At 43.4% G+C, this 14,293-nt stretch overlaps 1 protein-coding gene across 2 annotated transcripts in view; it reads left to right on the forward strand.

The window, feature by feature from the left end:
• Positions 1-969: 969 nt before the first annotated feature.
• Positions 970-14,293, forward strand: part of si:dkey-7k24.5 (somatomedin-B and thrombospondin type-1 domain-containing protein) — a 37,748-nt gene continuing 24,424 nt past the window's right edge. Inside the window, exons 1-3 of one of the 2 annotated variants that reach the window (XM_038803259.1) lie at positions 970-2,010; positions 6,200-6,394; positions 13,791-13,869. In XM_038803259.1, coding sequence (XP_038659187.1) covers positions 1,788-2,010; positions 6,200-6,394; positions 13,791-13,869 — 497 coding nt within the window. In that variant the 5' untranslated portion in view covers positions 970-1,787. The remainder of the gene's footprint in view (positions 2,011-6,199; positions 6,395-13,790; positions 13,870-14,293) is intronic. The other variant, XM_038803260.1, reaches the window with a different exon arrangement.

Below are 14,293 nucleotides of genomic sequence, written 5' to 3' on the forward strand. Positions count from 1 at the left end.
AGTGACTATAGTAAGATTAGCAGGAGAGCCAAACTCAAGTAGAATTGTTAACTGTTCAAAAAATGTGTTAAACCTATCTCCAAGTCTGAACCTTCCTTTGTCAGATCATACATCAAGGAAGCATCTTCTGCTGCATGAAGAAGCATAACACAACACACATGACCTATGTTATATGTTGGGCAATTCTGGAGGATTCTGGGCCATTCTGTCCTGTTGTGGCATAAAGTTTACTTGTCCCGGAGGAACAGTGTATCTTCTATCCGAGCCATTAATGAAAGGCAAAACGGTGACATAGAGATCATAACTGCAATTCTTGCATCATGTGGTAAAATAATGCAATAAGGAGCAAAGGTGAGTATTTACACACTTTTAAAGGGAGGCAAAACATCTTGGGGCTACCCTTTTCACCAAACTATTAAATATTTCAGCAGTTTCCACAGCATTCCCGCACCATCCTGACTTGTTTGTGCCTTCATTGTGGAGGCGTCAAAATCTCGGACCTCCCTCACACACAGCACGCTGGAAATAGCTACAGTACCGGGCCTCCTCACCACCTTCACAAGGCCAATTGGGGATGAGTAATAAATGCTGGCTGATGTCGGTGATGCTCACACCCAGGAATGAATTTTTAATTTGAACAAGGGGTAAAATTCCAAACGAAATTACTTTCAAAAGGAATGTTTGTCTGCCGCCCGTGGTTTTGTTAACGAGACTTGCATTTGTCGAATGCAAAAGTTAAACCTTTAGACCATTTTTTGTGTCCTGCAATAAAATGCTTCTGCTGCAAAAGCTCACGGCGGCAGTTGCTAAAGTGACCCGCCTCACTTTCCCACGTGAACACAATGGTTTCTGTGCAAATGAGGGTGAAGGTTTCGTGGGCAAAACACGATATATAGTCGTGTGAAATCTGCCAACCAGCCAGGTCGGCTGAGACTGTGCCAAACTCCAAAGACTCTTTCGGATCTACATTGAGAAAGAGATGTTCTTATTGACACTTGTTGGGCACAAGTATCCCTGCATCCAGTCTCAGAAATGCAGTTTATCTCCTCATGCGTTCAGCATCATCCTGCAGTGGCCGGAGTTCTTCCACCGGGAGCGTTGGACGTTAAGAATGCACCTGAACTAGAGCAACAAAGTTGGATGAAATAGTGCCAAAATCACCAGACAGATCTCGCCCCAAATCGCTGTGGATTCCGGGTGGATTGACAGCGGGATCTGAAGCACCTCTGGCTCATTAAGGGAAATCTAATTCTCAATTTTAAAAAAAGGCAAAAATCCCCACGATTTTAGAGCCAAAGGTCAATGAATAATTGTGTATTTAGTGCCTAGATGGTGTGCAACATAAACACATAACACATGAAACTCGCGGATTGAATTTAATCGGGGCGTTTTGAGAATTTTTTATTTAAAAAGAGCGGCGCCGTTTATCGGAGGCCTGAATCTGGCTGGGAATTAAACGGGTGATGTTTCTGCCATTCACAATACGCCGAGCAGTGATTCTCCGGAAAGCGGCCGTGTTATTCAGATTGTGTCGGTTTCAGTCTGAAACACACCAGATTGATGTGACCAAAGTGGAGGCTAAAGGTCACCGAGACTGAAACTGACGAGCTCGGCGCTGGCCGATCTGATTGGGAATTGAAAGCGGCCGTGGAGTTGACAGTGGTCTCCGGGCTGCCGATTTATTGCCCAAGTTGGAGCGGGGGAAGGAGTCTGCTCCGCCGGGAGTGCAAAAAACCAACAGGAGTGTAGGAGGGAGGGAGATCCGCTGATGACTGGGAGCGATTGAAATGGGGCTGAGAGCCGTGCTTTGGGTGCTGGGCTGGGGGCTCCTGCTGCTGGCGGCGCCTGCTCAAGGTGGCTGTGTGGACCTGGGGAGCTGCTGCGAGGGCAGGGAGCCTGAGTGCCGCAGCACCGGCTGGCGGCCCGATCGCTCCTACGGAACCTGTTACTGCGACCAGGCTTGTCGACAGACCCTGGACTGCTGCCATGATTACACACTCGCCTGCCCAGGTAAGCCAACTGACTGAGCTCGATCGAGAGAAGAAAAACTTACCTCCGCCCCCCTCTACAATTTTGAAATCTATAATGCATTTTTCTGCCCAGGGCTGGGAGGTACACCTTCAACTAGTCTGAACATTTTCACAGGTCGGGACGGTTACAGTAAAGCTGGCCCGTGGATTGAGAAAAAAACCTGTAAAGTGTTTATGAAAAATAGCGCAGATAAGTGTGGGCAGCGCCTAACATTGAACCCCCAAATCAATGGGAATATTGACATTGACCCAGATTGGAAGGCCGGTGTTTAAAACATGTAGAACGATTTTCTCTCAGTCTGATAACAGCGTTTTCTGGGTCAGCCCGAGGGAGCAGAGCGGCGCGTTGTTAAATATATAATAAATATCCCAGGAAAGAAACAGGAAGCTCCCGGCAAATTGTACACACAACCCTCCTTATTCACCTAAAAGTGGAGCCGAGGTGTATAAGAGAAAATGATCGACAGGCAGCAAACTACAAATTGATCATTTACAACCCGACGGAATAAAGCAGGAACCTATCAATCTGATGAAATTCCCAATGGAATTTCGATGACTTTTTATTGGGACGAATTGTCGAAAAGCCTTCAGCAGTTGGCTGTTCCACAGTCGGACTATTTATTGTAAGAAGTCTTACAACACCAGGTTAAAGTCCAACAGGTTTGTTTCAAACACGAGCTTTCGGAGCACGGCTCCTTCTTCAGGCTCCTCCATTCACCTGAAGAAGGAGCCGTGCTCCGAAAGCTCGTGTTTGAAACAAACCTGTTGGACTTTAACCTGGTGTTGTAAGACTTCTTACTGTGCTCACCCCAGTCCAACGCCGGCATCTCCACATCAGGACTATTTATTGGGTTGGGGAGCGCGATCTGTGAGTTTTTCTGGTAAGTCACATGGGAACGGATGGCACCACATTGAAGAATCGTTACTCAGGCAAAAAAGAAAACAAATACTATGAAGTCATTGAAACTTATTTGGCAAGCTGTCTGACAGTAGCTGAGGGCAGATTTGACTGCTAGGTTAGTTACAATGTTGGTAAGATATGAGGGCGTAGGATAAAATATCAGCGGGATTTCAGTTAGGAGATAACCTGTTGGAGATATACACACATTGCAGGGCCTCACAGCTCCTTGGCTGATATTAGAGCTACCCACTTGCCTTTGTTTCGGAAAGAGGAAAACAGGAATGGACGGGAAGCTGAATATAAAAATACAGAGATCTTAAGGGATAAGAGGGACGAAGGAGTGAGGATGAGAATAGATCAATGGTTAGCAAAAATGGAATCCAAACTCGAAGAAAAAAGTAAGGATGTAAGGGTGAGGACCAGTTGGGACCAGACAGGGGGCAGGAGTACATGGTTGACGTACTAAGTGAGTATTGTGCATCTCTCCTCACTCCAGAGAAGGGAGTTCTGCCAATGTAAAAGTACAGGCAGGGGGCAGTAATTATATTCATAGAATCATACAGCACAAAAGATGTCCATTCGGCCCGTCTGCCTATCTTATCTCTTTCAAAAGCAGCCATGCTCAGACCCACATCCCTCATTAGTGTCTGTAACACTGCACCCAGTCCCTCATCCTCAAGCATTTGTCCAACTCTGTGTTCAAATTATTAACGGAATCAGCTTCCACCACCTTTTATGGTGGAGCGTTCCAGACCCTAACAACTCTCCGAGTGAAATAATTCTCATTTCTCCTTCAGTTTTTTTAAAACCGGTAATTTAGAATTTGTAACCTCCAGTTATTAATCCATTCACCAGAGGGAATTATTTTTTTCCCTCTCTGCTTTATCAAAATCTTTCATCTTGACAATGTTCCTTCGGTCACCGCTTATCTTCCTCTATCCCAGTGAAAATATTCTGAGCTTTTCCAAGCTCTCTTCACAACTGAAGCCCATCATCCCAGGTAATTTTTTGCGTCAATCTTTCTTACATTTCTTTGAAGCGTGGTGTTCAGGAGTGTTCACAATATTGTGGCTGAGGCCTGACCAGTGATTGATAAAGTTCTAACACTATCTCTGCTATTTTTCTCCATTCCACTATTTATAACTACGTTTAATCAACTTGCACTGCCACCTTTAAAGATTTGTTTGTTGGCTTGTCTACAAATTTAGGTATTAGATGAGATAAAATATATAGTGGAAGTACTTAAGAGGTTAGCAGTCTTAAACTACTTCACTGGAGTGTCAGTTTTTGTACTTGTGTCCTGGAGTGAGAGTAGGACCTGAACCCTCAATGTTCTGGCTCAGTGGTGAGGTAGCATAAAATTGGAAAACCACAAGAATTAGGAGTAGGAATAAGAAATTCAGCCCATCGAGTCTGCTTCAATAAGATCATGCCTGATTGAATTGTAGCCTAAATTCCACTTTCCTGTCAGTCCCTCATAACACTTAATTCCCTTACCATCAAGAAAATGTATTCAATTACCCAACCTGTACTGTTTTCTGTGGAAGGGAATTCCAAAGACCAATGGCTGCCCGAGAGAAGAAATTCCATCTCACCTCCATTTTAAGTGGGAGGCCCGGAACTTGTAAACTATGCCCCCTAGTTCTAAATTCCCCTATGAGGGAAACAGCCTCTCAACAACTACCCTGTCAAGCCACCTTAGAATCTTCAATTTTCATGTTTCAAAGGAAACATGTTTCACTTAATCATCTCTCATTCCTCTAAACTGCAATAGCTGTTGGTCCAACATGCTCAACCTTTCCTTATGAGACAAATCCTTTCAGCCCAGTGAACCTTCTCTAAATGCTTCCAATTCATGTGATATTCCTCTCTAGGTAAGGAGACAGAAATTGTACACAGTGCTCTAGATGTGGTCTCACCAATGCCCTGTACAGTTGTAGCAGAACTTCTCTACTTTTATAATCCAGCCCTCTTGCATTAGAAGGCAACATTCCATTTTCCTTCCTAACTATTTGCTATACCTGTTTGCTTTTTGCGATTCATGTAGAAGAACACCCAGATCATTCTGAATCGTAACTTTCTGCCCTCTCTCTCAATTTAAAAATTTTTCTATTCTTCCAACCATTATATTTTCCCACATTATACTCCACCTGCCAAATTTGTGCTGACAGATTTAATCTATCTATTTCCCTTACAGACTCTTTGGGTGGGATTTTTCGGATCCCCCCCCGGTGGCAGAGACGGCTTGCCATCGGCCACCAGTGGGATCTTTTGGTCCTGCTGATGTCTACGGTGCTTTATTTGTCTTGCCCGTCCCACCACTGGGGAACCCGCCGCAGGGGATCACCGTTGACAAGATTTTTTATCAATTACAACATAAAGACACCACACAGCTCCAGTAACCTATCTATATAACACTTACTGAATTCCCCCTTAGCTGTTCCAATTCAATACAAAATCCAATAAACCAAAAACCCTTAACAAGGGCATGGCCCAGCACACTGTATTCTCACTTGAATGGGACTGGTCCTTTTCCTAAAATCCTGATCCAGTTCCAACCAGCAGATTCAAACTCCTTCCGGAAAGCAACTATATCTTTAAAGTTACCAAGGCAGTTGGCCACACCTAATGCGCTTCTTACTGGAGCGACTTTTAAAATGAAAACAGAGAAAAACAGGGGAAACTCCTCTTTCTTCTTCTGCAGTTCAAAGCAGTCAAACTGAAACGGAAACCTAAAAAAACCCCTCTCACCTGACAGCCACAGCCCAATGTGCTACAAGTCACATGATAAAGACTAAACCTTTCTTAAAGGGTCACTCAGATGGCAGATCCCAATGGCAGAAAAGGCCAGAAAATCTCACCCTTTGTATCCACCTCACAACTTGTTTCCTACCTATCTTTTTATAAACCACTCTAAGATTCCCAATGTGAAATCTGAGCATTTCCAGCATATATGTTTTCAATCCCAATGTGGACGTTATGCAAAGAGTTGCTCTCAAATGATGGAATTTGAAATGTGTGTTTTTGTAAACCGTCACAATTGCCACTATCCATTTTTGGAAGCATGGCCTACTTTGGTGATGAAGTCAAATATTCTTGCTGCCTGTAAGTAAATGCCCAAATATGAATACAAAAACATGAACACAAATTCATTTTCAAGATGAAAATCATTGGGAAAATACGCTCTTGGGTTATTTTTAAGGTAGTCCTTGTGTTTCTTTTACACATCATATAATTTACCATTTTAATGTCTCTATTGGTTTATTAGCTATTTCTTGCAAAGTGACTGAATGGAGTTTCTGGAGCGGCTGCGCAGAACAATGCAAAAATACTTACCGTGTTCGTCAACGATACATCACACAAGAGCCACAGAATGGTGGTAAACCATGTCCTCCATTGGAAGAACGGGCAGGCTGTGTGGAATATCACCGTGACCGGGACAGCATGTGTAGACAGTCCTTGGGTACGTGTATTACATCTATTGGTAGGGCCTGTTTGCAGTACTGGTTGTCAATGAAGAATATTGACTCTGTATAAACACTTAGCTTTCAGCGATAGCTTAAATTTATTTGACTAAAGGGACCTAACCTTCTAGACTGAGGATAATTATGTTTGACTGAGCAAATCTTTGATAATTCTGTGATGTGATATTGAATTTATCCAAAAATAGTTAGTGTTGGTGTAAAATGTCTAATCAGCTATTTAATATGTTGAGATCTAAAAATTTTACAGGAAACAATTTCTACAGCAGAATTATTAGGCCAAAAGACAGGTTATTTTGGTAACAGTATTTTAAATGTTGAAGAAGATTAGCATATCATATTCAGTCATATATAAAAATACAGTCGGGGCCGGCATCGTGGTGCAGTGGTTAGCACTACTGCCTCATGGCGCTGAGGACACAGATTCAATCCCGGCCCTGGGTCACTGTCCATATATAGTTGCACATTCTCCCTGTGTCTGCGTGGGTCTCACCCCCACAACCCAAAGATGTGCAGGGTAAGTGGATTGGCTGCATATTGTCTATGGTTGTAAAGTATGATGGGAAGACACTGGGCGGGATTCTCTTGTCGCTGACGCCAAAATTGCATTCGGCAATCGGCCAGAGAATCCACGTTTCTGCCGAAATCAGGGGCAGCGCCGCTTTTGCGATGCTCCGCACCTTTGAGGAGTACGCCACACCCCGTCGGGACGGCCTCAGCACGTCACCTGAGGCCCTCCTCCTGATGCTCTGCCCCTGATTGTCCGGGTTCCCGATGGCGTGGATCACTCATGGTATTTTGTTTTGTGGACCTTGCGTGGTGGCTGTGTCCAGTGCTGCCACAGTCGGGGGGGGGGGGGGGGGGGGAGCCATGCCGTTGTCTGGGGGGGGCTTCTGCGAAGGCTGGGGGGGACTGTTTGGGGGGCGTGGTCTGGGGGTGGCGAGGGGGTTTATTGAGGGACATTATTTGGCAGGCCAGGTCTGTGCGCGGCCGGCACCATGTTGCATGGCGTGGCCGCCATAGGCCGCCGCTGTGCACATGCGCGGCCACGGATCTGGCCATTCTCCAGCCGTTTTTGGCATGGGAGCCAGGAGCTTTACCCAACGGGGCTGCAAGCCAATGATCCTGGAATCGGTGCAGCTATTGCGCCATTTTGTCTGGCGTAAAACGCCACTGATCCCATGCCTGCATCAGCACTTAGTCTGCAAATCGGAGAATCCAGCCCACTGACCTTACAATGGACTGATAACAATCTCCTATTACAATGCAACCTGACCTAACTCTGTAAAAATAATTTGTGATGAATTATGTTCATTAGTAGTTGGTGGTTTGTTAGCTTTGCTGCAGGCTGGTGGGTGAATAATGAATAAACCTCAGTTGAGGACAGGAGGCAAAATCAATTGTAGGATGTTTAATTTCAAGGCTGTAGTTAATTACCACTGGTCTAACTCTAGAAGTAATGATTGTTAACATGGGAGTTTACCCTCTGATCTTTCTTGTGCTGTATTATATGGATGCTTGGAACATTCTGATTTTTAAACTATCCAGTCCCTAGATGGATAGGGAATGAATAACTCCTGCAAATTGAACAAGATCAGAATATATAATGCTTCAGCTTTGATTTTGGGTGTGAATATACCGTAAGTAGCCATGTAAAAGTGGAAATTTGTGAGACCAATTTTTTTTTTGCCAGAAAGTTAAGGGTCAAACTTTACACAAGTAATATTTTTGTGGGGTTTGCAAAATGCTTGATTTGGGCCCACACTGCATCCTGTATATGATTGGCTATCTAGATGAGTGCATTGATTGTCCAGCTGTCCTGGCTTGTTGCTACGGCACGGGTGGGTGTATCTTTGTCAAGTCTGCTGTGTTGCAGTCTGACAAGTTGCACTGTTTAATTCTGAGTGCCAGTGCGGTAAAGTGAAATCGAAAGATTGTTCGCTTGCAGTTGTACCGCCTCAGGGAGTGCTATGATTTGGGCTGTTCACGATGGCAACATTAATGGGACATCAGTTCAAGGATCTCCTGGCGGATCAAGCAGATCAACAGCAGGATTTTCCTGAACAGTGTCTCTCACTGCTGCCTTTTCACAGTAAGTGTGTGAAGAGGTCTTGTTGGGGGGGGGGGGGGGGAGGGGGGGGGTGGTTGCTGGAGAGGAATGATAGACTTCGATCCTTGAGAAAACCAAGGTTGATTTTTGCATGAGGTATATTAAAGAGTATGGAATTTTAAGCTAAAAGTAATGGGTTGACCATCACATGAGTTCAACTTTAACACGTTGTGTGCATTTAGTAGCAATAAAGGATAGAGAAAACATCTATTTATACAGAACTTTTCATGTCTTTTACAACATTGCATTGTGTTGCATAACAAACAGATTTCTTTCAAGTATGGTCATTTTTGATATGTTAGAAATAGAGTGTTACAAATAGAACACCACCAAATTTCTACGCTCTCGACGGATTCAAGCCATATCTAGCACAAAGGAATATGGCTGTGGTTTTCAAAGGCTAATCATCTCAGCCCATAACATTGCTGCATGAGTTCCTAGGCCCAACCACCTTTAGTAGCTTCATCAACAACTTTCTGTTAATAATATGATCAAAAGTGGGGATGTTCGCTGATGATTGATAAGATTAAAAGAAAAAGGAGTCGGAGTGGGCCATTTGGCTCATTGAGTCAGCTCCACCTTTCAATAAGAGCATGGCTGATTTGATCGTAACCTTAATTCCACTTTCCTGCCTGCCTTGACTTGTAGATCCAAAATCAGTCTAACTAAACCTTGAATATATTCAATGACACTGCCTCCACTGCTCTCCATGAAGAAAATTGCAAAGTCTAATGAGCCCTGAGAGAAGAAATTCTTCCTGATCTTCATCTCAAATGGGAGATCTCTTATTTGTAAAATGTACCCCGCTGGTTCTAGATCCCCCATGATGGGAAACATCCTCTCAGCATTTACCCTGTCAAGCCTCCTCAATAGTATTATATATTTCAATAAAATCACCACTCATTTTTCTAAACTCAAATGGGTATAGGCCAAACCTACTCAACCTTTCCTTGTAAGATAACCCCTTCATTCAGGAATCACCTAGTCAACCTTCTCTAAACTATTTCCAATGTAAGTATATAACCTCTTTAAGTCAGGGGACCAAAATGTACATAGTACTCTTGGTATTGTTATGTCAATGCCCTGAACAATTGTAGCAACACTTCCCTATTTTTCTACTCCATCCCTTTTGCAATAAAGGCCAACATTCCATTTGTCTTCCTATTTACTTGGTGTAGTGTATGCTAACATTTTATGATTTGTGTACAAAGACACCCAGGTCCCTCTGTACTGCAGCATTCTGCAGCCTCTCCCATTTAAGCAATGTCCTACTTTTTCATTCTTCCTGCCAAAGTGCATAACCTCACATTTTCCCACATGATACTCTCTCCATCCACCATTTTTTTTTGCCGACTCACTTAACCCATCTACATACCGTTGCAGAATCTTTGTGTTCTCCTCACTGTTTACTTTCCTACCAATTTTATATCATCCTCAAATTTGGCTACAATACAGTCAATTCCTTCATCAAAATAATAGATTGTCAATAATTGAGGCTCCAACATTGATCCCTGCGACACTCCAGCCAACTTGCATATTTGCCAACCTGAAAATTACCTATTTATCCCAACACTCTGTTTCCTTTTGGTGATACAATTCTCAATCAATGCAAATATAGCACCTCAACCATGAACTCTTTCTTGTGCGGCTATATGCCAGCTTATCTTTTTGTAGTAACATTTTATGTGGAACCTTATTGAATGCCTTTTAGAAATCAAAATATAGGACATCGACCAGTATCCCTTTATCTACCCTCAAAAAATGTAATAAATTTGTTAAATAGGATCTCCATTTCACAAAACCTTATTAATTCTGCCTGATTGTATTATACTTTTCTAAATGTCCTGCTACTAACTCCTTGATAGTGGATTTTAGATGACAGATCAATGACAGATGTTAGGCTAACTGGTCTATAGTTTCCTCCTTTCTGTTTCCTTCCATTCTTGCTGTTTTCTTGTTTATGTAATTATGGAAGATTTTACTCTCTGTTTTTATATCTCTTGCTAGTTTTCTCTTGTACTTGAATTCTCCCCCTTTTTCTAATCATCCTTGGCTGGTTTCTAAAGTTCTCCCAATCTTCTGGGCCACTACCAATTTTTGCAGCATTTGTTTTTCAATTTGAAACCACCCTTAACTTCCTTAGTTAGGAACAGATAGTGGGTGCATCTAAGCGAGAGCATGGCGAGGCCGTTAGATCGTGGGAGATGCCAAAAGTGAGAATTGCGGCAGGCGCCAAAATGTTTGCGATCTAACTAGTCCACCCCCATTGGCAAAATCAGGATCCTGCTGTAGTGTGGCAAGAGCCAATAATCACCACTTAAGGCCAACCTCTATACAATTGACTAACAGCCTCCCATGATCTAACCACCCCAGCAAGGTCATGTGGGTGATGATTAGTACTTCTTTTTAAAAGCGTGAAGCTGGGGGAAGGGCTGTTGTGGGCACCTGAGGAGGTGAATAGCCCACCTTCGCTTTCGCGCAATGAGTCCGTGGACACTCGGTTTGCTGCACAAGTGCTCAGAGGGGGACCAGCCTTGGGAAGGGGGGTTTTGAGTGGAGATGGAGGGGTGGGGAGTATGGGGGGGATGGGGAGTATGGGGAGATAGGGAGTATGGGGAGATGGAATGTATTGGGGTGGGGTGGCGTGCGTGGCATTGCTGGACATGGATGGGCTGGGGATGGAAAGGTGCTGGGCGGGGGCAGTGCCAGGCACGTTCTTGGGGGGAGGGGCCCGGTATCAACCTACCTGTGTGGCCCAGTGGAGATCTTTGATCTTATTACGGCACTGGGTGTCAGCCCTTCTGGGGTCCCTCTCCGAGCTCTTGGCTACTGCCACGTCCTCCCAGGTGGACTTCCCTGAAACTTTGCACATTGTTTCTATTGAATAATTTTCTAATGCTCTCTTGAACCTTCCTCCACCGCACTTCCAGGCAATGCATTCCAGATCCGAACCACTCGCTGTGTGAAAACATTTCTTCTCTTCTTCTCACGTCATATTTGAGATTTTTGCAAGTCACTTAGAACCTATGCTCTCTCATTCTTGATCCTTTTACAAGTGGAAACAGTTTCTACCTCAAGGGACTGTGCAGTGGGACCTGGGTGTCCTTGTGCACCAGTCGCTGAAGGTAAGCATGCAGGCGCAGCAGGCGGTAAAGAAGCTAAAGGTATATTGGCCTTCATTGCGAGAGGTTTCGAGTACAGGAGCAGGGATGTGTTGTTGCAATTATACAGGGCCTTGGTGAGGCCACACCTAGAATATTGTGTACAGTTTTGGTCTCCTTTCCTGAGGAAGGCTGTTCTTGCTCTTGAGATTTTAGCGAAGGTTTGCCAGACTGATTTCAGGGATGGCGGGACTGTCATGTGAGGAGAGATTGACTAGGTTAGGATTGTTCTCGCTGGAGTTCAGAAGAATGAGGGGGGATCCCATAGAGACTTATAAAATTCTAACAGGACTCGACAGGGTAGATGCAGGGAAGATGTTCCCGATGGTGGGTGTGTCCAGAACCAGGGGTCACAGCCTGAGGATTCAGGGTAAACCATTTTGGATAGAGATGAGGAGACATTTCTTCACACAAAGAGTGGTGAGCCTTTGGAATTCATTACCACAGGAAGTAGTTGATGCTAAAACAGTGAATATATTCAAGAGGCGGCTAGATATAGCACTTGGGGCAAATGGGATCAAAAGTTATTGGGAGAAAGCAGGATTAGGCTCTTGAGTTGGATGATCAGCCATGATCGTGATAACTGGCAGAGCAGACTCGAAGGGCCAAAAGGCCTCCTCCTGCTCCTATCTTCTATGTATACCTATGTAAGTCTACCTTTGTCTGTAAGGTGCCTGCACTTTTATAATTGAACCTATTTTCCACCTGTTATAATTTGCAAATAACATGCTTTATCATGCTTAAAGATCTGGACATCTCCATACCTAAGATCTACACTGTAGTTTTCCTCCAAACAGACTATATACAGCACAAAAATAGGCCATTTGGTTCATCCATTGTACCTACCTCAGCTCCGCCTTTCAGCATATCTTTCTATTCTATTTTCTCTCATGCACACGCCTAATTTCATGTTGAGCGTATCCAAAAAATTTTCGTCAATCACTTGCTGGAACGTTCCACCTTCTGGCCACTCTCCAAGTAAAGACATTTTTCCTAATTTCATTCTGGGACTTATTAGTTACTATCTTGTGTTTATAGTTTTTAGATTTCCTCAATCGGAATTTGAGTTCAATCCTAAGTTAATTGGGGATTTAAATGTTTTGATTATTTAACCAACAGCTTCATAGGAGTTTCCCTCTCACCTGAAAACCAGCCCAAGTGATTTGAAGCTTTTCACCTGACATATCAGACGAAAGGCCTCTGTTGATTTCAACTAACAGTTCAGTGCAGTTGACCTGCGATGCTTTTCTGAAAGGGTTGCCCAGAGGCACAGCTGACTAATGCGGATTTTCACATCATGTTTGTCTCGTCAGGCATATGTATTATAAAGTCCATAGAAGAGTCCATAGAACAGTACAGCACAGAACAGGCCCTTCGGCCCTCGATGTTGTGCCGAGCAATGATCACCTTACTCAAACCCACGTATCCACCCTATACCCGTAACCCAACAACCCCCCCCCCCCCCCTTAACTTTACTTATTTAGGACACTACGGGCAATTTAGCATGGCCAATCCACCTAACCCGCACATCTTTGGACTGTGGGAGGAAACCGGAGCACCCGGAGGAAACCCACGCACACACGGGGAGGACGTGCAGACGCCACACAGACAGTGTACACAGAAAGTATAATACATAAATCTCTATTTTTCAGATTCCTACCCTTATAAGATAGTGCATCCTTTAGTTACAATGAGCACCAGCATGAGATTTTCTACATCATGAGAAAAAGAAAATTTGCACATTAAACCCATTGCAGCCTTATAGAATTGATCAGTGAACAGTCTTTTCATTAACGCTTTATTTAAAATGCAGCATCACTCCCAGTGTAGATTTTCTGCTTTTGCAAATGCATTTGCAAAAATCAAGAATTTTGGTTAACGTTTAGATTGCCACCTCATTAAAAAAAAATCCCATAGGTAAATAAATGCACGTTTACGAATAATTTATGACTTTTTATGACTTTCATGTTACACATTTCATGTTTTATTAGTGGAAATCTTTTTTGCGTTGTTAGGAAGTACAATCCTTTGTTGTTTGTAACCTTGTTGGACATCTGCCTAGTGTTGTCACTCATGATTTACATCTTTGTGTTTTAATGTGTACAGTTCCTGCATTAATTACCACAGGGGGATATGGAAAAGCTCGAAGAAAACGAGATGTATTAATTGAATCTGAGGCGCCAGGGTAAGTAAAAGGTCACAGATATGTCTGCCACAGTGTGCTGAGACAAATTAAGCTCTGCCTAATTGCACTTTAAATCTAAACCAAGAAATTGGAGAGAATGTTCGCAAAATAATATTTTTTCACTCAAACCTGGTTCACCATTATTTAAATGAAACATTCATGATCTAGTTGTTGGTGAGAGTTCAAAATGAAATGAGTTTGTAAACTTTAGTTCAAGGCAGGAAGGAAGGAAGGATGTCTGCCTTGGTTAATCCCTGTTGTACTAGGGCTGCTAGGAATGCTTGGCATAGATCGAATGGAAAAATTAAAAAATGCTTCATTGTCCATTACAATGCCCACACCTCAAACTACACTTGCAAAACTGAAGAAAATAATTCTATTTGCGGGGATATGATATGTGATTGTTCTAATGTGTAATATGTAC

Source organism: Scyliorhinus canicula, chromosome 7, assembly GCF_902713615.1.
Source record: "Scyliorhinus canicula chromosome 7, sScyCan1.1, whole genome shotgun sequence".
NCBI lineage: Eukaryota > Metazoa > Chordata > Chondrichthyes > Carcharhiniformes > Scyliorhinidae > Scyliorhinus > Scyliorhinus canicula.